Raw genomic sequence first — 23,751 nt, 5'->3', positions numbered from 1 at the left:
GTCGTTTTGGTCGATCGACAATTCCAAAATAAACTGTATAAAAATTGATTAATAATTTCCAACATTTTTTTCATGAAATTTTTTGAATAATTTCCAAAAATGTATACAAAAATCATTGCATTTGTAGTTAATGCATATCTCGTTTCTAAAGCATCAATTCCACCAAGTCAAGATGTATCCACCAAAAAAGTTATATCAACAGAAGGAAGATTAGGAATAATAATTGGAAACTTCATCCCTAAATCAACAATTATTTTTGTTATAATGCAAACATTTATTTATATTTATATGATGTTTCTACAAGAAATTGGATCAATTCCAATTTTAAACCATAAAATTTCTGATTGGAATTTATTAGAAACTGTCATATTTTGTTTAGGTATTGGAGGAACATCGTTAAGATTATGGTGTTTTAAATGTTTAAAAGAATATTTTACTTTTAATATTACAGTTAAAAAAAATCATAAATTAATTACTACAGGACCGTATTCTTTAATAGCTCATCCTGCTGTAAGTTATTTTTATTTATTAAATATTAACAAAGTTAATAGAGTTTACTAAGTTTACTAATATATTCTAATTATAGTATACAGGTGGTGGCTTGATGATTATTAATGTAATCTTTCTGTGGTATCAATTATGTTCCTATGTTCCTGAATATTTTCCAGCTAGTCAGTTTGGTTCATTTATTTGGTTAGTAGGTTGGTGGAATATTATCACTCAATCAATTTTCCTTAGTTTAATCTTTAAACGAGTTTTTCATGAAGAAAAGTTATTGAAAGATCATTTTGGTAAAGAATGGGATGTCTATTTTAATCAAAGGAAGAGATTTATACCATATGTCATTTGAAATAATTCTATATTTAGTTTTATTTTTAACATATTTTATTATTATTATTATTATTGTATTTATTTACCATTTCTCATTTCATTCTCTTTTTTTTAAAAAAATAAAAAAAATCCTTGCACAAGAAGAATGACAAGGGTAATTATATATAAATAATTTTATTCGTTGTATAAGGAAGAAACCTAAATCTATATAATTTATCTAATTTATCTAGTATTCACGTGTCTCTTCGCGTACGATACAGCAATTTTTATTGGGACGTTTAAGTCGTTAAAATTTGATTCATATTTGACGCCAAAAGGAAGTATTTAAATCTTCCAAGTTTGAACGATCTCACAAATTTCGTACGTACCCATTTGATGTAAGAAGATACCGTATAGCAGTATAGCAGTATAATCCAGTATATCACTGCTCCCCCTTTTCGGCGTACCCCATATAAAATACCCGTCTCGATATATCAAACATGTAATATGTAGATCTTTTATTTTCACCATTATTATACTGACAGGACAGGATAGACGGGTCCGGTAAATTGATTTATACCCGGGGTATTTTTAGGCAGTGCTATAGTGCTATACAGTATACCTTTTTTCGCGAACAACGACTCTCCATTGTATAAGAATTTTTAAAGAAGTACTGTAAAAGTAATTGAAGAAAACCAAATTCTCCAGTTTATAACAGTTCAATTTTTATTGGGACATTTAAATCGGTCCATACTTGACGCCACCTTCCTAAAGTAAGTAAATCAAATCCCCCAATTTATAATAATCCAATTTTTATTGGGACATTTAAATCGGTCCATACTTGACGTCATCCTTCCTAAAGTAAGTAAATCAAATCCCTCAGTTTACAATAATCCAATTTTTATTGGGACATTTAAATCGACCCATACTTGACGCCATCCTTCCTAAAGTAAGTATAAGTAATTTAAAAACATCAAACCCTCCAATTTATAAGTTTGAATGATCTCACAAATTTCCTAAAGTATTTTTTTATTAAAACATCAGATCCGTCAACTCCGATCTAATATTACGCTTTTACGGTAAATTTCAATAATAATTTATTTTAAAAAAAAATGTTTCAAACATAAATCATTCGATATATATATATATATATATATATATATATTAAAATGACGGATTATTAATATAACTAATATAATGCAATTGGTTTATATTGTTTACAACAAACAAATTTACTTAAAATCCTGGAATCCTGAAACAAAAAAAAAAAAACCTGAAATTACCGGTAAAATAATAATTCAAGATTTTTGTGACGGATTGGATAAATAATGGTCTGAAATCCGGTAGAAAATACATTTCTTATATTTTATATTATTTATGATTATTATGATGATGGAAGAACTTTATTTATAAGAATTTCCTTTTGAGGTTTAATTTCATTAAAATAAATAAATTTAGATTGGTTCATTGTGATTTTAATTTTGTACGAACTTCCTAAAATAAACAATTATAGAATGGTTACCGGTTGTAATCAGTGTATTACTATTTACTATTCATGCAAGTATATTACAATGATTTTTAAAAATTGTAACCATGTCAAAAACATCTTTTTATAAAAAGAATTGCAAATTATGTAAAACTTTTCCCCGTAAAAAAATTCAAACCGAAATTGTGTGCGAAATTAGTACGGTGTTAACCGAAGACCGTTTAAATAATGAAAATTAAATTATGAATTCATTTTAAAAAGAAAATTTTTTTATTTTTAATTTCCACAATTCCACATTTTTTCTTTAAAAAAATTAGTCTGTGCAATGTTTTTTATTGAAAGATTTTTCCGTAGATGAGAAATCGCAATAGAAAAATCAACAAATAATTATTTAAGAATATCATCACTTCTGTTTGTTTTCTTTTTATATTAACACGCCATTTATATATTTTTTGGCAGACAAAAAAAAAAGAATAAACATTGTCATTTTCTGCACATCCAATAAAAAAAAATTCTTTCTTTTAAAAAGATTTCTTTCATAATACAATTGATCGATATAATTTATTACTTTAACAGGAATATTAAAAAAAAAAAACGTGTTTCCGATCAAATAATTTGACTCCGGGTATTACATAAAATTCGTACTACAATTTTAATAAGTGAGTAAAATGGGCCCAATTAAATTGAACCAAATTGAGTACTCATTTCCGTTATTTCGAACGAGTACGAATGATATCCTTTTTATTAGGTGAAACAATAAACAATAATATTTATATTTGTGTATTACTCTTACAGTATTACTACTGTATTAATAAATCTATAATAATTCCCTTACCAAAGCACTAAAAAAGTTTTTATAACAAATAAATGATCCGCGTTGTAATTTGATTTTTTTATTATTGTGTATCTGGTATGTGTGTACTTTTGTGTATTTAAAAATCAATTTAATTTTATATCCTTTTATTCATCCAAAAAACTGTCTTCCCCACTTGTCGATTTGAGTTTAAAAAAAAAAAAATTTGAAAATTTTAACTCATTATTTTCTCCTTAAATAAAAAAAAGTTTCCATTCATTATTCCGGAAAAAAAAATTTTTAACTTTTTTTCCAAATTATCTCGAATTATTATTTTTTTTTCTAATTTTTTTTTTATACATATATATATGTAATATATATATATATATATATATATAGTTATTTTTATTTTTTTAAGAAAAATTCTTTTATTTTATTCTCTATAATTCTCTATATTCTTCTTCATAAAGTAAGAAGAAAAAAAAATATTAAAAACAAACGAACCACAGAAACGAAATAACGACCAAACGAAAATTATTTTGCAAATAATTATCAATAACCATTTGCTTTCTTTAATAAAAAAAATTTTTTTTTTAAAAAAAACAAAAGCAATAAATAATAATAATTCATTATTAAATTAGAAGTGTTTAATAATAATTTTAATTCCTATATTACACTCCTCTTTTTTTTTAAACAACCGGTTTACTCAAAAAAAAAAAAAAAGAAAGGATAGATAAATAAATAAATAAAGATGGGTTGTTGTATGAGTCAGGAAGAACAGGAAGGGAAAAGGATAAATGAAGAGATTGAAAGTCAACTTAGAAGAGATAAGCTTAAGATGCGCAATGAAATTAAAATGCTTTTACTTGGTATGAATGAACTTTTGAATTTGGTGAATTTCGCACATGGCGCAGTAGTTGATGCGCCACAATATGATAAAATTAGCCTTAACCTAAATTATATTTATAATTTACAAATTTCACTTTTCTTAAAATAGGTGCTGGTGAATCCGGAAAATCAACGATTCTTAAGCAGATGAAACTCATTCATGATGGTGGTTATTCCCCAGAAGAAAGAGAATCTTTTAAAGAAATAATCTTTTCTAATACTGTACAATCTATGAGGGTCATTTTAGAAGCAATGGAAACTATGTCAATAAAATTTCGTGATGGAAACAATAAGAAACATTCCGATACTATTTTGAATTTACCCAATCAAATTGAAGGTGATCATTTACCTCAAGAAGTTGCCATAGCTATTAAAATTTTATGGACTGATAGTGGTGTTCAAGAAGCGTTCAATCGTTCACGAGAATATCAATTGAATGATTCCGCAAAATAGTATGTTGGTTTTATATATATGTATATATATTTATTTTTTTAAAAAAAAATCGTTCTAATTATATATTTCCTTTTTTTTTTAGCTATTTTGATACAATCGATGCTATTGCTAAGCCAGATTATCTCCCTTCCGATCAAGATGTGCTTAGATCTCGCGTAAAGACAACTGGTATTACGGAAACCACATTCTTGATCGGAGAACTCACTTATCGTATGTTTGATGTTGGTGGTCAACGTTCTGAACGTAAAAAATGGATTCATTGTTTCGAAAATGTCACAGCCATCATATTCTTGGTAGCTATTTCTGAATATGATCAATTATTAATGGAAGATGAGACTGTGGTATGTATTTAATTTATCAAAATATTAAATTACTTAATTTCTCTTTTTTGATGTTTTAATTTCTTTTTTTTAGAATCGTATGCAAGAAGCTTTAACATTATTTGATTCAATTTGTAATTCACGATGGTTTGTTAAAACGTCAATAATTTTGTTTTTAAACAAAATTGATAGATTCAGAGAAAAATTACCAAGATCACCAATGAATAAATTTTTCCCAGATTATGAAGGTGGAAATAATTATGAAGCAGCTTGTGATTATATATTAGATCGCTTCGTATCATTAAATCAATCAGATGTTAAACAAATTTATACACACTTTACTTGTGCCACTGATACACAACAAATTAAGTTTGTTATGGCTGCTGTTAATGATATTATTATTCAAAATAATTTACGTGAAGTTGGTTTATTATAAATCAATCAATCATTTATTTACATAATTTTTATTTTAAACATATACGTAGATATTTAATTTAACATTAAAAATTTATTTAAACCATATTTTCATGCTCTTGTCAAATCCTTTATTATATTATAATTTCTTAAATAGTTTTAATTTTTTTTTTAAAAAAAAGTCCTTTTTTTAATATCAATAGTTGTATATATATATATATTAGATATATATAATTACATTTCTTCTTTTGATCCTTTTTTTTTCTTCTTGGATGCTTCTTTTTTTGTCCTCACTTCCTCATTAAAAGGCATGAGCCTAATTTAATTATAAATCGGTTACTTTATTTTGATTTAGTTCGTAAAGAGGGTACTGCGCACTGCGTCTGACTATTTAATTTAAGCACATGAGCAATGAGAGATTTGCCCGAGTTTATTATTTATAGTAGGCGACAATTGAAAAGGGATTTGCAAATTTAGAGTTTCACTCAAGAGTATAATGGTTATGTCAATCATTATTAATTTAAACCTTTTTTATTCGATACAACAAAATTACGAGGAACGAAACTTTAAACAATATCGGAATAATCCACGTGAACATATATTTTCCGTCTCGATCACATTTTTTTTTGTTTGATAATCTTTAATAATCTTAACTTTTTTTAATCAGATAGAACATGTGGTTAATATGAACAAACATGGAGACATTATGGACTAGATCATCATCTTTTCTGCATTATCAATTATTAGGCAAAAAAAGAATGATGGTGATAATGACTGATGTCATTTCATCTTTAGGATTAAATTTCACTATTACTGCAAATAAAAAATCAAAACCAATTTCATTATAATGTACTTCAAAATTAAGCTTTTCTTATTTTTTCAGAATAAACTTTCATTTTAATCTATATAAAAAACTTTGGTTTAATTATTATTATTTTTTTTTTATTATTATTATTATGCTCAAAAGAATCGCTACAAATTTGGTTTAATTATAAATTTACAAACAATAATACTATAAATTATATATGTTGTTTAAATTCAAATTTCAAATTCTATAAATTCTATTTGAATAGAAGAAAAATTATAGCAATACTTTTTTTTTTATATTATTATAAATGATTATACATTAAATTCAAAGTTCAAAGTGTTGACTTTTGATGAATTAAATATAATTTATGATTTTTTGATTTTTTAATAAAAAACTTTATTAAAATTTAATAGAATATTTTTGGTAATATAGAATTCAAATTTGTTAAAATTATTATACAGTTTATCTATAAGGAAATTAAAAAAAGGGCAAAAAATCATAGTAAATTTTGCTAGTAAAATGATCAATTAAACAAACTAATAATAAAATTTAAAATAAATTTTACTAATTATATCCTTTTTTTTGTTTAATTGATTTATAATAAAATTACATTAATCTTATAATTAATATTTAATTTTAAATTAGTTGATTAATAAACAATTAATAATTATAGTTTTATTTATTTTTGTTAGTATTTTTATTTATTTAATTAAAGGTCTCCACTCTCCTATAACAGCTTCAACCTGATTTGTGACGATTCTTGGTTCGAAGATGGTAACATCATCAATATAAATCATAATTTCTCCATTATTTACCCATTCTTTATATATTCTATGCATTCTATCATTAAATACTCCTGGTGCCTGTTTTGATCCAATAATCTACATTTTTAATAGTAAATTTGTTAATTATTTTACAAATAAAACTTATTAGCCACAAATTTTAATACAACTGATATTTAATCAATTATAACTGGCTTATTAGCTTAATTTAAATTGATTTGTTTGAAATACTAGATATTATAGTATGGTAGTTAGATTTTTTTTTTTGTTATAACTTTTATTTAATTATATTTTTAATCTTTTGTTTATTTTGATTTTTTAATTTCTGTGATATGAAAATAATTTTCTGGATTTTTCTTAATTTACTATATTAGCAGAACTTTTATGGATTGTGAACTGATTTATATTTTTTTTATTTTTAGTTCTGTTTATACTTCTCCGCGTCATATTTTGGCGAACAGACAAATTCACTATTTATTATAAAATTACTATGAATTAATTACGTCTGTCAAAATACATTACGTCTATCAAAATAAATTTAATTAGTATTTTGTCATTTTGACAAAAAGTATAGTTCTGTTGGCTGTAAGAGTTATTTTTTTGTCTAATTGATTTTATATAAAAGTTAATTTTAATTTATTTAGATTTTTAGATATTTGCTTAAATCACTTAGTTTCTGAATTTGGTCTAATTTTATTATATAAAATTGGATAGCTATTTTTATTTTATATGGATTCTAAAATATTTTCTAAAGAAGTTATTTTTTGCTATTAGTGAAATGTCTCTGAAAAGCTGTAAAGGCTTATTTTTACTATACTTTTTATTGCTTTCTTATGAAATTTAGAGGATTTTCTAAATAAAAAAAAATTAGGAATTTTTTTTTACTATTAGAAGTTTTAAGGATTTTTTACTAGTTGGATTTTTGAAAGAGTATACTTTTACTATATATTAGAAAATTGGCCAGATTGGAGGATTTGAGAGGTTTCTGGAATTTTTTACTAGTGGAATTTATGTGATTTTACAGGTAGCCCAGAAATACATTTTCATATTACTAATATATAGATTTAGAATTCAATTAATTCAATTAAATTATTATTTTGAAGTATATATATATGAAATTTACTTTTTTTTTATTTTATTAGTTGTGTTTAAGTAAAATATTTTATAAAAATTATATACAATTTTTATATTTTACATTATTTTACAAAGTGCATAATTAATCTATATATTGCAATATATAAATTATAATGATATATCTAATGTATTTATATAATAGAAATTTGCTCATATTGGTTATTTTTGATTGTAGGAGAAAAATTTATTAGAATAAACTACTGACTATTATACTTAATGACCTCAAGTCTGTCCAAAATATAATACATCCTCATTATCACTGCATAAAGTTCAAACCTATAATATCACCTATAACCATAAGAGGAGATTAATTATTTAATAGAAATACCTTTCATTTGAATAACTTAGTAATATTAAACTTCATGTATAGTAACATAAACTGTTCTTTCGAAAAACCATCTATTTATCCTTGAAATACTTACTGGATATAGAAATATCATTGGAATGCAACAATGTCCACACATTTAATTACAATTACTTAGAAAAAAAGATTAAATTTATTTAAAAATGCATATACACTTCAGATAAAATTTTTTTTATTTTGTTAATTTAAATTTTGGAAATAAAACACTTTTTTCATCATGATGAAATTTAATCTTTCTATTATGATTATTATTCAAATCCCATCCTCTACCAAATCTAGCATATTCCCAAGTCCTTTGATCTTTTTGTATTCCAAGTCTATCTAATAATTCAGACATTTTTGTTGGCATAACTGGTTGTAACAAAATTCCCGAAATTCTTACTGTTTCTACCGAGTAAAACAATATATTATTAACAGCTTCTTTTTGATTCTTGTCATTTTTTAATTTCCATGGTTCATTATCTGTGAAATACTTGTTAGCCTATTGAAATGAAATAATCCTTTTAATAAAGGGAAATTTTTATTTGTTAGCATATAATCAAAATAACTTTTACCTCAGCAATAGCGTCAAATATAAATGACAATCCTTTCCCAAATTCCATATTTTGGAAATGTTTATCTACGAGATCTGTGAAATAATAAAAAAAAATTATATTCTTTATCTCATAAACTCTAATATGAAATGAATATTACCTGGAAGGCTTTGTAATTTATAATACAAGTTAGCATCCTTTTCGGCTATTTCACCGAGAAATTTAGGTGCTGATGGAACAATAGAAGAAGGATTTAATGCAGGAGAAATACTACGTGATACAAGATTTCCAAGTTGCCCTGCCAAGTCTTTTCGATATCGTACTTTTATGTTCTCATCAGAATAATCTACATATAATAGCTAAGTAAGTTTACATGTAGAAATTATTATAGAAAAAACAATTTAAAATTTACCTCCATCATCTGCAATTCCACCATCTCTCATTAAATAGTAACGAATTGTATCAACTCCATAATCATTCATTACTTTAATTGGATCTACTACATTACCACGACTTTTTGACATTTTTTGCTTTTCCATCGTCCAGTGTGAATGAGCTAAAATTTTTTGAGGAAGTGGCAAGTTTGCCGCCATTAAAAATGCAGGCCAATATACTGCATGAAATTTCAAAATATCTTTTCCTATTACATGGATATCTACGGGCCATCCATTCAAATCATCATGTGGCCAAGGAAATCCTGTTACTGTAAGATAATTGATCAAAGCATCCAGCCAAACATAAACTGTTTGTTCTGAATCCTCCGGAACATCAACTCCCCAATCTAGTCTAGAATGTGGTCTAGATATTGATAAATCAGATAATCCACTATCAATCCATGCTTTGACTTCATTGAATTTATTAATCGGCATAATGACTAAAAAAAATAAAAATGATATTATGTTAGCATAATACCAACATATATGAGTGAACAAACAAATATAATAATACCTTGAGGATTCTCTTCTAACCAACTTTTTAATTTATCTTGAAATTCTGAAAGGCGAAATTTATAATTTTCTTCTATTGTCCATTCTACAGACTGACCAGATTCAGTTGCTATCTAAAAAATCGATTAAACTATTAAAGGCACGTCAATTTTATTTTTTTATCAACAAAAAACTAACCATGAGTTTTTCTTTTGAATCAGGATTTTGAATTTCTTGAACATGAGAAGTATTATAAAAGGCCTCATCAGATACTGAATACCAACCTTTATATCTGCCTTTATAGATGAATCCATTATTCATAAGACACTTCTGTTAGAAAATGACAATAAACTTTAATATCTTTATATACAAAATATATTCATAACGATGTAATTAGTTACCCAAAAATATTTTACAGCATCTTTATGTCTTTGTTCTGTTGTGCGTATGAAGGTTGTATAACTGATGTTGGCGATATCAAAAAGTTCCTATTTGTAACTAAAATAATTATGTAACTATTAAGAATAATATAATAGATATTAATTTTAATTACCTTAAATTTACTAGAAACTTGGTCACAAAATTCTTGTGGATTCATTTTACTTTTCTCTGCAGATTGCTTAATCTAATAAAATTGATATGATTTAAATAGAGAAATCCTTCGATAATATAATTCCTAACAAATATTTCTTGATTTACTTTCAATCCATGCTCATCAGTTCCTGTGCTAAAAATAACTTTATGACCTTTCAATTCATAATATCGTTTTAGACTATCAGCAATTACTGCTGAATATAAATGTCCTATGTGTGGGACTTTTTTTTAAAAAAAAAATCCCAAGTAAATAAAATAAAAATAATAAAAATTTAATTACAAAAATAAAGAAATGAAAATAGCTTACTTGCATTAACATAAAAAATTGGTGTAGTAATGTAAATTGGTTTCTTAAAAGCTGATGTGGCATATTGTTTATAAATAATGTGTTGTAAATTTGTAACTTTTCGTATATAACTTGTACTAATTAACAAAGAATTAATATTTTGATGATTTATAAAATTTGGAAATCTTTTACTAGAAAGAAATTGAGACATTTTTTTTTTTGGAGTATGATGATATCATAAAACTTAATCGTATAATGATCGATTGTGTAACGATGTTTCAATTTATAAAAAAAAAACGAATTCATTCATTTCAACATCCACATTTATTTACAGTGAACATTTTATTGATCAGTTTTTAAGTATTATCCCAAATTATTTATCCACAACACACTTTCTCTTATTCTCGTGAGTGCAATATTCTTAAATAAAAGCTGAATTAACAGTAGTATACAATTAGAAGATTTATTTGATTTAATTATAAAAAAAAATCATTTGTTCCATTAAACAATTGTTTCTAAATCATCCGTATTTTTTTTTTGTAATTCTCATAAAAATAGTCGTGATATTACGACTTTCAAGCTTTTTTTATACGAAATTCAAAAAAAATTAATTAGTTATTATATTAAAACACAATGAATTACCAAAACATATACCCACCCGCATCAAAACCTGTCCAATCATTATCACTTTTTGAAAAATTACTGAAGATCGGTAGGAATATCCCGTGCACTTTCGAAGGTGGTTCTGGGAGCATGCCAGAGCGCTGTCCTTGTCTTGGGTGGAAACCTAAAACCCATAACACTGGTCGAGCAGACCTGTGCGCATGCGGACACAGAGTTGTTTATCATGGAGAAAGTAATGATAGTAATTCAAGTTCAGAAGAATTAGAACGAAGAATAGAAATCGCCATGAGAATTGATAAGATCTTAGAATCTAAAGGAAAGCTTTTGGACTTTGATTACCAAGACGAAGAGATCCGAAGTTTGCGAAGGTATATAGCATTTATAAACATTTTCCTAATATTAATATAACCGAATAATATATTAAGGTCTTTTTTATCATAGGATGCTTTCCTCGGGAAGTGATACAACAACCAATAAACCTTCAAAGCGTAAGTTAGAGAACGGCGAGGATTCGGCAACTAATATTTACAAGGAACTTGAGGAACCCTTGTCAATACCAGAAAAGCCCGCAGTTATTGAAGAAAGAGATGGAATTATTGAGATGAGGGTCATAACAAACAATGGTACTATGGACAATTTATTGCTTTTAACAAGTTTAAAAAACTGCATTCGTACACAGTTGCCTAACATGCCAGCTGAATACATAACGCGCCTTGTATATGACAAGTAACCTTCTTTTTCTTTATCATAGAATAAATTTTTTTTTTTAACATTTAATGGATATATTGTTCAAAACTATGATCAATCTTCTTTTAAACAGTAAACATCAATCAATGGCAATTGTTAAAGAAAAAAAGCGGGTTGTAGGTGGTATCACATTCCGCTTGTTTCCAGAAAATAATCTGGCGGAGATTGTTTTTTGCGTTGTAAATTCAGACGAACAGGCCAAGGTACATTTATATATCAACTTATTTTGAAAGGATATATGATAATATTTTTTTTAATTAGGGATACGGCTCACATATGATGAATCACCTCAAGGACCATCTCAAAGACAATGAAAATGTAAAATATCTTATGACATATGCTGATAATCATGCAATGGGTTTTTTTAAGAAAAATGTAAGCTAATATTATTACTATTTTTTTTTTTTGATCAACTCAGCCACTATTGATCAATTTTTATTACAATTACAGGGGTTTACAACAGAGATTACCCTTGAACGTCGCCTGTGGGTTGGCTTCATTAAAGATTATGACGAAGCCACGATTATGCAGGTTGGTTATTACTATATTTTTTTTATACTAATTTTTTCTTATTGACATTAGTTTTATCTTAATCAACAGTGCAAGATGATTCCTAAGGTTAAATATACTCGTCTTCAAGAGATTCTTGCAAGACAAAAGAGGGTACGTCTTAATTTGTCTTAATTTCGGTTTTTATTTAATTTCAATTGATTTAATGAAATATATGTATAATCTATATAGGCAATTCAAATTAAGCTTGCCGAACGCCTTAAACAATCTACTAAATATCCAGGACTTCAATTATTCCATAAGAACGGAGTCAAGCACGTTGACCCGATGACAATCCAGGGCATCAAAGAGTCTGGATGGGATCCAGAAATGGAGGCACGGTAAGTTATAGATGAATCTCAAGTTTGCTATACAATTTATTTAAATTACCCTCTAATTCGAATTACAGAGCACACGGAAACAAAAAAACAAATCGCAGCATAATGGCAAGCATTACAGCAGAGTTAAAAAAGCATGCAAAATCATGGCCATTTAGAATTCCAGTGAATGGAGATGAAGTCCCGGATTATTATAAGATTATCAAAGCTCCGATGGGTAAATAAGTTTTATTATGTCTCATTTTCCTGAAAAAAAAAGAAATTAAATATAATTGATTCTTTTAGATTTGATGACGATCGAGTCCAAAGTTGAGAATAATTGCTATAAGACACTTGATGATTATATCCAGGATGTGCGGTTGATTTTCAATAATTGTCGAATTTACAACGCAGAAGGAACAATTTATGTCAAATGTGCAAATGGACTTGAAAAATATTTTAACGAACGATTGAAGTTTTATGATAATGCTAATAATAATGGCATTAAAAGAGTAAAGTATTCTTAATATAGTAATTATCTATTCTATTTATTTTATTAAATTAATTTTTCTTAAAATTAACTCTTACAGAAAAATTAACTTGTAATGATAATTCCATTTATTATGGCCAATTTTGTTAGATTTGTGGTCATCCTCACAACTATTATATCCATTAATTATTGGTGGTTTTGTATGTTATTTATGTTATTATAATTCTTGTCGTTTATTTTTTTATTAGATAATCTCCTTTCCTTTATTCAACTCTAAAAACAATATCGTTAATTTTAATTTTTTCCTGTTTTATATTTGTGTATATATATTTTTCTTACAAAAAAAAAACATTCATCATTTTTACCATTTTTATTGCATTATGTATATATTTTATAATTAGAATTAAAGTAGAATTATAAGGGTTAATTTGGACGGAAAAGTAATAAATAATAACAATTCATTTAAGGGTTTTATTTTATATTTATTCTTTATTATAATATTGATAATTTACGTATGATTAATTAAATAAGCATACAATTCTTTTATATAAGCTTTTTCGTTATGTAATTTATTTTCTTATATGCTAGATTTCTTATCTAATCTTTACTTTAAGCTTAATTAAAATTATGTAAATACCAATAAAGGTCTGTCATTGGATTAATATTTTTTTCCTTTTTTTGACAATTTTAAGTTTAAGTAAAAATTAATAAATTCTAATATATTAAAATGTCTTCTCGCTTTTTCTTTACTCGATTTTTCAAAATTAGGTTTTGTTAGGGGTGTTAAGAATATCTCTTACAAAAATATGACCATGCCAAATATTTTTAATACTTTGTAATTGAGGAGGATTAATAAAAAACAACCATTCTTCATTTCCAGGAAAATTTTCTTTTAAAAATAAATTAATATCATCTTTTACATTACGATCATTTGGATCTCTGAAAGGTAATCTTGACCAAAGGACATAATGAGAAATAGATGAATCTATTGTATAAGGAAAATCGTTTAATCGAAGATTATAATGAGTTGAAGGAATTTTTGATGAAAAATATTCTTGTAATGAAGGGTCGTTTGGGGAAGATTCTTTGGGCCAGTTTAAAACATTTTGATAAATATAATTGTCTAATGAACCATATTCTTTTTTTATTCTTTCTCTGTATGCACGATATCTTAATTGCTCTGATTTACTGCGATAAAATAATTCCAAACGTCTGGAAGTAATAAAACGTTAAATTTTAATTTATTAAAAAAAACAAAAAAAAAGAAAGAAAGAAAATAGAAAACGAGAAAATAAATACCCGGATTCTTTTTTGATAAATTGAATAAGATAAAAATTAATAAATTAGTAGTAATAAGTTATATATATTAAATAAAAAACTTCAACGTAGAAAAAAAATTATTAAATAATTGCCTACTATCTCTTTAACGTCTTCCCAGGTATGCACAACTACATTTTCATTTTCTGAAGTCATTATTAATAGCTCATAATTAAGAAAGAAAATATCTAATAAATACACCTTCTAAATGCACCAATAATGCTTTGTATTTATCCTTGCTTGTGGCTGGTTTAAAAGTTATTAAATATCTCGTGCCATACACAAGCCACAGTTCGACAAAAACAACTTATATTATTCACAATGAAATTTTCATTAAAATTTTTTTATTAATTACGCATAAAAAGAACGTAATCGTTAATAAATAGATATAAAGGAATGTAATTGGTTAAAATATTTATCTGTGGATATACAACATAAATAAAAAAAATTTTTATCTAATCTAGTCTTCTATAAAAGTTTAAAAAATTATCTTTCTATTTAGCTTTGGGTGAATCAGGTGGTGGGGGACCACCAGCATCAGGCGGTGGTGGAGGACCACCGGGAACTTCAGGTTCTTTACCGCTTGGTTCAGGTTCTTTACCGCTTGGTTCAGGACCTTTACCGCTTGGTTCAGGTTCTTTACCGCTTGGTTCAGGACCTTTACCGCTTGGTTCAGGTTCTTTACCGCTTGGTTCAGGACCTTTACCGCTTGGTTCAGGTTCTTTACCGCTTGGTTCAGGACCTTTACCGCTTGGTTCAGGTTCTTTACCACCAGCAGAATCAGGTGGTGGAGGACCACCTGATGGACCGCCAGGTGGAGGTGGTGGCCCCGGTGCTGCTTTAGGTACGCCACCACCACCTCCCCCTGTAACTGTGAAGGCTGGGCCAATACCTTTAATCGAAGGATCTGATTTAAGACTGACTTCAGTTACATAATTAGTTCCAGGTGTATATTTATCGTCGATTGGTATTTGTGTGCTTCCCTTATTAAGAGTAGACTAATTTTTTTGTGAACAAAAATTTTATTAATGTTTAAATGAATTTTTTAAGGCAAATTGATTTTAAAAGCATTACGTACATCTGCGCTAAAGATTGGTGTGGTACCACTTTCCTCATGAGTAGTGACAGTTATTGGATCTAAAGAATGATAATATCAAAATATTTAAGAAATATAATATAAGATGAAGATAAAAAATATAAAAATTTTCTTTTATTTTACAAACCATCTGAAGTAAATCCTGTAGACCACCAAGTAGCAACTTGTTCAGAGCCAACAGACCAAGGACCCGGACCTGGTCCTACTACAACAATTTTTTTCTCTCCACCAGAAGGAAGGGCAGGACCGGGAGCGGGAGGTTCTTGTGGTAGAGGAGAAGAACTGACAAGAGCAGTAAATACTGCAAAGGGTAAAATAAATTTAGCTAAAATTTTCATTCTTTTGCTATTTTTATTTAAGTTTTTGGTTTAAATAAATAATTTTTTAATTGGTATTTTGAAAGAAAAGAGGAGAAAAAATGGCATGCTTATATATCTATTTTCGTTTGTTTTTGTTTTCCATGTATTTGATCATAATAATGTATTATCTTTCGTACAGATTAATAAAATTAATCATTTTTAAACTGTAATGTGGCTTTTCCGAAAAAAGCCATGAATTTTATTAACAAATTTTAAGATTGATCAAAATAAAAACTTAGCCTTTCCTTACAAAAAATAAATTTAAAACTAAAATGATGGCTTATTGCCGTATGTTTTTTCTAGTAATCTTTCCAAAGGAAAGATCAAGGGGTTTTTTTCCCTGACGTAACAAATCAGGAGGGTTAAAAAGTATGGCTTATAAATATGTAAAAATTTTTTGATCTAATATTATGGCTTAGATGTATATGGCTAATGACTTCCTTTTAGGTTCTATCAAAAAATTTTTAATAATAATAGGCGGAGTTAGAACGGAAAATTTTTAAAAAGGATAATTTTGAATAATTTCTTAACAAACGCGTAGTTCGTGTAATTCGTGTAAATAAAACAGATCAAAGAATAAAAAATAAATACAATCAGAAAATTTTTAATTTGCGGCTAAGTATATTATTATTTAATCAACTTGCACAATGCACAAATCACATCTACTAGAATTGTCAATATCATTTCAAAAAGTGTTACCCGAAATATATTATCAAATATCTTATCATTTGTATATTAAATATTGACTAAGATATATTCACTTAAAATTAAACTTCAGAGCCTGAGAACCTTTTGACCTGTGCTACTATTCTTGTAATTTGTAATTATTTGTGGAATCTTCGAGGAAGGCTTGGGGATATGACAAGAAAGTATCATTGATTATCGTTGACGAACCATGAACATAAGATTGATAAAGATCTTTAGAATGATCCGAATAATTAATTAAAGAATTGAAAGTATTGTACCAATATTTCTATCGTCAAAATAATAATTCTCCATAGTAACTAAAAGGGTTTCACTGACGGAAATTATAAGCCAATCCGATTCCTATAGCACAACAAGCTAAGACCACGGCTGATCTTGCTTTAGAATTTTTAGGATCTGGCCAACAATTCCAAGACCTTTGGATAATAGGATAATAATTACTTTAGACAAGCCACATTAGTAACATCAATATGTCTTTCTTTTATCAATTGAACAGCAGGACCTTAATTATATCTGGTAAAATCATTACTGTATTACGATTATGAGATAATTTGATAAAATGATAAATTAGAATCATAGATTAACGACATTTCTTAATTCAAACTTGTTTAAAGAGATATGTTTTTAGAATGAGCAGAAAATTTCTCCGCTGTTTTACTTAACAAACTAATACTTGTGGTATCAACTTGATTTTAAAGTTCGTTTCATTACGTTTTATACGTTTTAAAAGATTTTTAAATTATCAAAAGGAAATTTCCATGCCTATTATACTTCGTAATATTTCTTCTAAATTTGATTTATTTACGTCAAATCTAGTATTATACTATATGGCAAAAATTAAGTAACAATTAATAAATATTGTTTTATTGTAAAAATAAATATTTCTTATTATATTTAATAATTGTATTTTCAAAAATCTGCACTTGTCGATAATAAGTGTCAGTTATTGTTTTAATAAGATGAAAGAATGTATTAATGTGTAATAGTTACGTGTCATGGCCACATCATTTTATTCTTTATTGACATTTGCATACTTTTTGTCATAATAAACTCCGAAAAAAAAACCTTTTCATTCTGTTTATACATAAAAATGTCTCATTCATCAATCCAATATGAAGAATTTAAGCTCAGCGATGATGTACTTGAACAAATAAAAGATTTTAACAATAAAAATTTAACTGAAGAACAAAGTTTGTTAATTGATAAACTAATATTAAATGAAAAATTAAAATACCTGTATAAAAGGAATGGTTTATGCAAAGAATATAAAACTGCTTATAATTGGTGTCAATGTATCATTCAACAAAATTTCAAAAATTGGACTAGTGGAAATCATGAAATTGATAAGTTTATTCAAAAAGCACAACTTAATTATTGGGGAAGTTTTGAGTGGATTGAATATAATAGATTTGAAAATGTTAAATATTTGGCCAAAGGAGGATTTGGAACTATTTATGAATTATGAAGCAATTTGAAAAGATGGATTTATTTCAGAATGGAATTATGAAAATAATCAATGAATAAGAAATAAAAACCATAATGCTGATATATGTGAAAATTTTCTGGTTGCTTTAAAATGTATATATAACTTACAGGATATTACAGTTGATTTTTTAAGAGAAGTAAGTTACTTATTTATTAATTAATTAATTTCTAGATATTGTCCTTTTACAAATACTAAATTAACTAAATTCATAATTATGAATTCCTTTAGATTGAAATGGCTTTTATGGTTCATTTAACAACATATATAGGTAACTTTTATAGCATTATTAAAGATCCAGAATCTAATAATTTTATGATGGTAATGAATCATACAACACATGGTAGTTTAAGACAATATTTAAATAATAGTTTTAATTCAATAAATTGGTTAGAAAAGCTGGATATTTTATATAAGATTGCAATTGGACTTGCAGATATTCATAAGTGTAGATTAATTCATCATGATTTTTATTATAGTAATGTATTAAAATATAATAATGATTTTGTTAGAATTGTTAATTTAGGATTATATCAATCAATAAATACAAAACCTTCTTAAAATGAATATAAAGAAGTATATGGAGTATTACCTTATGTAATATCTGAAGTTTTAAAAGAAAAAGAATATACTCAAAAAAGTGATATTTATGGATTTGGAATTCTTGCATATGAAGTTTGTACAGGACTTTCCTCTTATTATAATATTGCTCATGATTAAGGTTGCTTGTCTAAACCTCTTCAAAATCCTACGATTAGTTTCGTCAAAATTTTACTATAGATTTATTATAGTTTCGGCAGAGTTTCGGCAGTTTCGGCATTTATAATAAGTTTCGGCAGTTTCGCCTTTCTCCAAAGTTTCGCCAGTTTTTTAATATAACTTTAATATAGTTTCGGCAGAATTTCGCTTTTCGGCAAAACGCCATCTTGCCTAAACCCCTAGGTTTCGGCAAGCAACCTTACTCATGATGGATTCTTAGCTATTCGAATTTGTAAAGGATTTAGACCAAAATCTGATTACAATATTTTCCAACCAATTTTAAATATAATTAAACAATGTTGGGATGCAAATTCTTTAAAATGGTCCAAAGCAAATGAATTAAAAGATTTATATTGTAATTTATTTTAAAATATTACTGAAGATGATATATTGAGAAAACAAATTAAAGAAGCAGATAAAAATAAAAAGTTAACTACTTTTTTATCATTCTATACTGGTATTACTCTTTTATATACTATGAACTCTTAAACAGTTTACACAAGTAGGCTTTTAGATTTTAATAATCTTTCAGAATCAAAAAATGCTATTAATAGCTCTATAAAAAATATATATACAATTAGTATACTGTATTTTCGTATTTTGCGAACAGTATATTTATAGTATTATTACAGGACCCCAGATAATTATAATTGAGGTCATATCTTACTATGTTTTAAACTTTATTTTTCTTTTAACATGTAATTTTATTAAGTTGATATTATTTTTTACTATAGAAAAAAATGTTTCTTTTGAAGAGAAGAATCTTTTGATACCAAAAATCTTGTAAATCTACTGATTAGAATTTGAGATAAGTATCATTACACAGGCAAAATTTGGCAAAAAAATATATGCTTTTTCACTATCGGTATACATAGCAATATACAAAAAAATAAAAATTACTATTATTAAATATTACTTTTTAAGTAACAAAATTATAGATAATAGGAGGGCAATTATTATTACAAAGTTTTGTATCTATAGCTTTAAAAGTAAGTTCAGGATGACAAGGATAAATTTTTAGCATAGAAGATATGACTTTAATTATAATTGTCCAGGGTTCTATTATTACCGTATGATTACAGTATTTTCACATACTGTATATATTCAGTATTCTGCACACCGTATCATATATACGGTTTGCGTACAATATATTTTTTCAGTTTTACCTGTATGTTTTATACTTGTAAACAGTAGAAAAACCGTATATTTTATACTAATAAACAGTATATTATTTTATATTTTATATTGTAAACAGTATACTTTTTCAGAATAAACCGTATATTTTATACTGATAAACAGTACTTTTTTCCAGTTTAAACTGCATATTTTGTACTGATAAATAATATATATTATTCAATTAAATCGTATATTTTATATTTGCAAACAGAATTTAAAATGCATTTATAATTAATAAAATTTTTATTAAATAATATTAAATATACAAATATTTTTTATAAATAATATAAATAAAAAACTAGTATAAAATAATATACTATTTGTAAAAAAAAATAATATTAGCAAAATATAAATAAAAAAAAAAGAAATTTAATTAGTAATATTATTATTATTTTAAATATAAAAAAAGGAATAATAAAAGGTTAGTAAAAAAAAAGAAATTTAATTAGTAATATTATTATTATTTTAAATATAAAAAAAAATAATAAAAAGTTACTTTACTAAAAATGGCCAATTTCTTGAAATGATTTTGTAATAATTTTAAAATACTACAAAAATACATTTAATACATTAAAATGTTTTTATTATATTTTTATTATTATTTTATAATTATATTGTATCTAGGTCTATAAAAATAACTCAAAATAATATCACAATAATTTTTTAATATTTTTGTTATTATTTTATTATTATAATATAATTAACTTTGATATTATTTTAATATTTTAATCTCAAAATACTTTACTGGGCAAGCCAATTTTTTTAAAATATCATAAAAATGTTCTTAAAGCACATTTTAACCTCTCATAATGCTTTAAAATTATTGTTAAGAGTGTGATATTTTTAAAATATTGGAAAATTTTTTTACAATTAAACTTTTAAAATTATTTTAAATGCAAGTAAAATTAGCTATTTATAGAATATTTTTAAATGCTTCTAACATGCTGTTAATAATTATGTACTTATAATATTATTATAAACATAAATGATAAATTTTAATTTATTACTAAACCTTACTTACTATAAACAGGTGGAAGGAGTAGCAATAATTGCAATGTCTCTCCCCCTATAGGATTAATTAGCCTTTACCTGTTTCAGAAGGGGCCTTTTCATAAAATATTAAAATTAATAGATATATATATATGTGTATATGAGATATATATACATCTAAAAAAAAGATATAAAAAAATTTTCTGGGAAAAAGCCTTCTATTTATATTAATTTATGTATCATGTGTATCACGTAATATCAAATTAATAATTACCACTACGCATGCTGTAGTATAGCGAAAAAAAAATTAAGCTTTTTTTAGCAAAAAGCTTAATTTTTTTTCTTACGGCTTTTACTTCCACCTTTCCCTCCTCTCTTCTTCTCCTTTCTTTCACCCTTCCCCTTCCCTCACTCCTATTCTTTTCCCCTTCCCCTTCTCCTTTCCTTTGCACTTCCACTTTCCCTTTCCCTTTCTCACCAGAATTTTTCAAAAAAACAAAATGGTAAGTTTCGAAGCGTTTTGCTTCAAAACTTTAAAATTTTTTTTTTAATTTTAGGAAAGTGTTTCTAACGCTTCCTATATTATTTTTAGACATCTAGCTGGCCTTTAACTTCAGATTTTGGAAATGGTAAGCTTCGAAGCTTTTGCTTTGAAACTTTATATTAAAATTTTTTTTTTTTAGGAAACATAACTAACATTTCCTATATTTTTTTTGTAGGACTTTCAGCGGGATTTTGGAAATTGTAAGTTTTGAAGAGTTTTGCTTCAAAACTTTTAAATTAATTTTTATTAATTTTTTTATTAAAAAACATTAGCTAACGTTTCTTTTAATTTTTTGTAGGTCGGAAAGTTGAATTTAGAAGTTTTGAAATGATGAGTTTTGTAGTGTTATAAAACTTGAATTTATTTTTTAATTTTTTTTATTGGAAACGTTTGCTAACGCTTTCTTTTTTTTTGTAGGTTTGGGATATTTGTTTCGTAAAGTAAGTATATTTATTTAGAAAAATTTTTTTTTATTAGAAAACGTTTACTAATGTTTCCTTTCTTCTTTGTAAGATCCGTTTCTAGGAATTTAGTAATTCAGAAAATGGTAAGTTTCGTATGTTTCATCACGAAACTTCCATTTTTTCTTTTTTTTCTTTAAGAAACATTCTAATTAACTGAATGTTTATTTTCTTTTTTGTAAGTCTTTTTTTAGGCGATTCTTGTGGATTTCTTTTACGTGTAGCATTTTGGTAATTTTACAATACTTTCTTTAAATTTTTTTATTTTAATGAAACGTTACTGATGTTCGTTATTTTCTTTTTTTTTTAGGCGACAGATCTTAGATTTGGTATGTTTATAATATCTTAGATTTCATATTTAACGAAACTTTACTTATTGTACATTTCGTTATTTTTTTCCTTTTTTTTAAGTGATCAGTTCTTTGAATAATTTCCCTCAACCCTTGATAATAATGGATGAATTCAAGGATATTCTCACGTAACAACCCAAAACTCAATCCAATTCAATAGTTTTTAGACATGTTAGATTTTGGTAAGTTTATAACATGAATTTTGTATTTTAACGAAACTTTACTTATGATTTCGTTATTTTGTTTCTTTTTTTAGGTGGCTAGTTGGAACCTCTTTACAGAATTTCATTTTCGGTGAACACATGGATTTTGAATTTCAGATTTCGGTAAGAGGAATTGGAATATTTCCTTTTTCAAATTTAATTTCTTTAATAAAATGTTCTCTAATGTTCATTTCTTTTGTTTAGACGGCTGTGAGAGTTACTTTTGATATGGGATTTATTTGCTCATCAGATCTCTTTGGATCTTTTTGGACGCGTAAGTTTTCTAATTTCAGTTTTCTCCCACATTTTATATAATTTAACGAACTGTTATTAATAGTTCTTTTTTTTCTTTCTTTTTAGGTGGTTAGTTTTTCAGTTTATTTGGACACTGATTTAGGTGAGTTTTTTCTTTGTTTTTCTTTAAATTGTTTTATAATGAAATGATTACTAAAGTTTCATTTTTTCTCTTTTAGACTCAAATCTAGACCTCAAAGTATCTGTGGATTATAATCAAAGAGAATTTTTATCAGAAGAGTTGATGGCAGGTGTGGTGTTAGTATGGTTTAAGCTTAACATTAATTACAATGAAATATTTATAGATTAATATTTACTTTTATAATACATTATTGTATATTATAATATTCTTAATAATAAATTGCATAATACATTTTATAATTAATATTTTAAATGTTAGTAAAGTGTTTTGACAATATTTTAAAAATATCATAAAATGGTTTTGAGAACATAATTATAATGCCGTTTTTTTATGATGTCTTAGTAAGCATTAGAAATGGGGTTTAACATGCTTTTTGGATTATTTTTTATTATATAAAATGTTTTTATGACATTATTAAAATACGAGTTTTAAGTATATTTAATGATATCATAAAAGCATTATATGATATCTTGAAAAAATTACCCTGTCCAGTAAAGTACCTCAAATATATCTTGATATATTTTAAAAATTTTACAAAATAATTGCACAATTAT

The 23,751-nt window shown here is 25.7% G+C and overlaps 9 protein-coding genes across 10 annotated transcripts; 6 read left to right on the top strand and 3 right to left on the bottom strand.

The window, feature by feature from the left end:
* Positions 1–99: 99 nt before the first annotated feature.
* On the top strand, positions 100–850 carry OCT59_009162 (uncharacterized protein; the record flags this gene model as incomplete). Its single annotated transcript, XM_025334241.2, has 2 exons — positions 100–510; positions 587–850. The coding sequence occupies 2 exons, from the start codon at positions 100–102 to the stop codon at positions 848–850; spliced, it is 675 nt and encodes a 224-aa protein (XP_025183306.1).
* A 2,990-nt stretch (positions 851–3,840) lies between these two features.
* Positions 3,841–5,186, top strand: OCT59_009161 (uncharacterized protein; the record flags this gene model as incomplete). Its single annotated transcript, XM_025331080.2, has 4 exons — positions 3,841–3,958; positions 4,087–4,429; positions 4,513–4,771; positions 4,845–5,186. The coding sequence occupies 4 exons, from the start codon at positions 3,841–3,843 to the stop codon at positions 5,184–5,186; spliced, it is 1,062 nt and encodes a 353-aa protein (XP_025183307.1).
* Positions 5,187–7,889: 2,703 nt separating this feature from the next.
* OCT59_009160 (uncharacterized protein) lies at positions 7,890–10,802 on the bottom strand (the record flags this gene model as incomplete). The annotated part of the gene is made up of 10 exons (XM_025315247.2): positions 7,890–8,733; positions 8,807–8,880; positions 8,946–9,131; positions 9,198–9,659; positions 9,734–9,845; positions 9,910–10,041; positions 10,113–10,199; positions 10,265–10,336; positions 10,411–10,526; positions 10,613–10,802. 10 exons carry the CDS (start codon positions 10,800–10,802, stop codon positions 8,425–8,427), a joined length of 1,740 nt encoding a protein of 579 aa, XP_025183308.2. The 3' UTR covers positions 7,890–8,424.
* Positions 10,803–11,224: 422 nt separating this feature from the next.
* OCT59_009159 (uncharacterized protein) lies at positions 11,225–13,427 on the top strand (the record flags this gene model as incomplete). The annotated part of the gene is made up of 10 exons (XM_066133358.1): positions 11,225–11,583; positions 11,657–11,941; positions 12,036–12,165; positions 12,224–12,337; positions 12,413–12,493; positions 12,563–12,625; positions 12,704–12,852; positions 12,921–13,066; positions 13,135–13,340; positions 13,419–13,427. 10 exons carry the CDS (start codon positions 11,225–11,227, stop codon positions 13,425–13,427), a joined length of 1,542 nt encoding a protein of 513 aa, XP_065999806.1.
* A 652-nt stretch (positions 13,428–14,079) lies between these two features.
* OCT59_009158 (uncharacterized protein) lies at positions 14,080–14,837 on the bottom strand. Its single transcript, XM_066133357.1, has 3 exons — positions 14,731–14,837; positions 14,618–14,624; positions 14,080–14,530 (listed from the first exon to the last, which is right to left on the bottom strand). Exons 1-3 carry the CDS (start codon positions 14,789–14,791, stop codon positions 14,083–14,085), a joined length of 516 nt encoding a protein of 171 aa, XP_065999805.1. The 5' UTR covers positions 14,792–14,837; the 3' UTR covers positions 14,080–14,082.
* OCT59_009157 (uncharacterized protein) lies at positions 14,484–16,250 on the bottom strand. The gene is made up of 4 exons (XM_025310340.2): positions 16,245–16,250; positions 15,859–16,122; positions 15,714–15,772; positions 14,484–15,633 (listed from the first exon to the last, which is right to left on the bottom strand). The coding sequence occupies exons 2-4, from the start codon at positions 16,067–16,069 to the stop codon at positions 15,130–15,132; spliced, it is 774 nt and encodes a 257-aa protein (XP_025183311.2). The 5' UTR covers positions 16,070–16,122; positions 16,245–16,250; the 3' UTR covers positions 14,484–15,129.
* Positions 16,251–17,885: 1,635 nt separating this feature from the next.
* OCT59_009156 (uncharacterized protein) lies at positions 17,886–18,260 on the top strand (the record flags this gene model as incomplete). The annotated part of the gene is made up of 1 exon (XM_025310341.1): positions 17,886–18,260. One exon carries the CDS (start codon positions 17,886–17,888, stop codon positions 18,258–18,260), a length of 375 nt encoding a protein of 124 aa, XP_025183312.1.
* Positions 18,261–18,515: 255 nt separating this feature from the next.
* On the top strand, positions 18,516–18,998 carry OCT59_009155 (uncharacterized protein; the record flags this gene model as incomplete). Of its 2 annotated transcripts, XM_066133354.1 has the most annotated exons (2): positions 18,516–18,756; positions 18,853–18,998. In XM_066133354.1, the coding sequence occupies 2 exons, from the start codon at positions 18,516–18,518 to the stop codon at positions 18,996–18,998; spliced, it is 387 nt and encodes a 128-aa protein (XP_065999803.1). The 2 variants fall into 2 exon arrangements, with proteins under 2 accessions (XP_065999803.1, XP_065999804.1); XM_066133355.1 differs by lacking the exon at positions 18,853–18,998 and having other exon boundaries at positions 18,516–18,839.
* A 2,705-nt stretch (positions 18,999–21,703) lies between these two features.
* On the top strand, positions 21,704–23,365 carry OCT59_009154 (uncharacterized protein; the record flags this gene model as incomplete). The annotated part of the gene is made up of 10 exons (XM_066133353.1): positions 21,704–21,706; positions 21,796–21,832; positions 22,046–22,086; positions 22,165–22,187; positions 22,261–22,294; positions 22,519–22,537; positions 22,620–22,686; positions 22,815–22,884; positions 22,966–23,035; positions 23,235–23,365. 10 exons carry the CDS (start codon positions 21,704–21,706, stop codon positions 23,363–23,365), a joined length of 495 nt encoding a protein of 164 aa, XP_065999802.1.
* Positions 23,366–23,751: the final 386 nt, after the last annotated feature.

Source organism: Rhizophagus irregularis, chromosome 17 (genome assembly GCF_026210795.1).
Source record: "Rhizophagus irregularis chromosome 17, complete sequence".
Classification (NCBI taxonomy): domain Eukaryota; kingdom Fungi; phylum Glomeromycota; class Glomeromycetes; order Glomerales; family Glomeraceae; genus Rhizophagus; species Rhizophagus irregularis.
The sequence above is the reverse complement of the archived record's forward strand: the minus strand, read 5'-3'. Positions and strand labels throughout refer to the sequence as shown.

Coding starts and splice junctions, on each gene's coding strand:
- OCT59_009158 (XM_066133357.1), bottom strand. CDS start 14,791: ATGACTTCAGAAAATGAAAATGTAGTTGTGCATACCTGGGAAGACGTT.
- OCT59_009157 (XM_025310340.2), bottom strand. CDS start 16,069: ATGAAAATTTTAGCTAAATTTATTTTACCCTTTGCAGTATTTACTGCT. Junction 15,773..15,858: donor TACAGGATTTACTTCAGATG/GTTTGTAAAATA, acceptor ATCATTCTTTAG/ATCCAATAACTGTCACTACT. Junction 15,634..15,713: donor CACCAATCTTTAGCGCAGAT/GTACGTAATGCT, acceptor CAAAAAAATTAG/TCTACTCTTAATAAGGGAAG.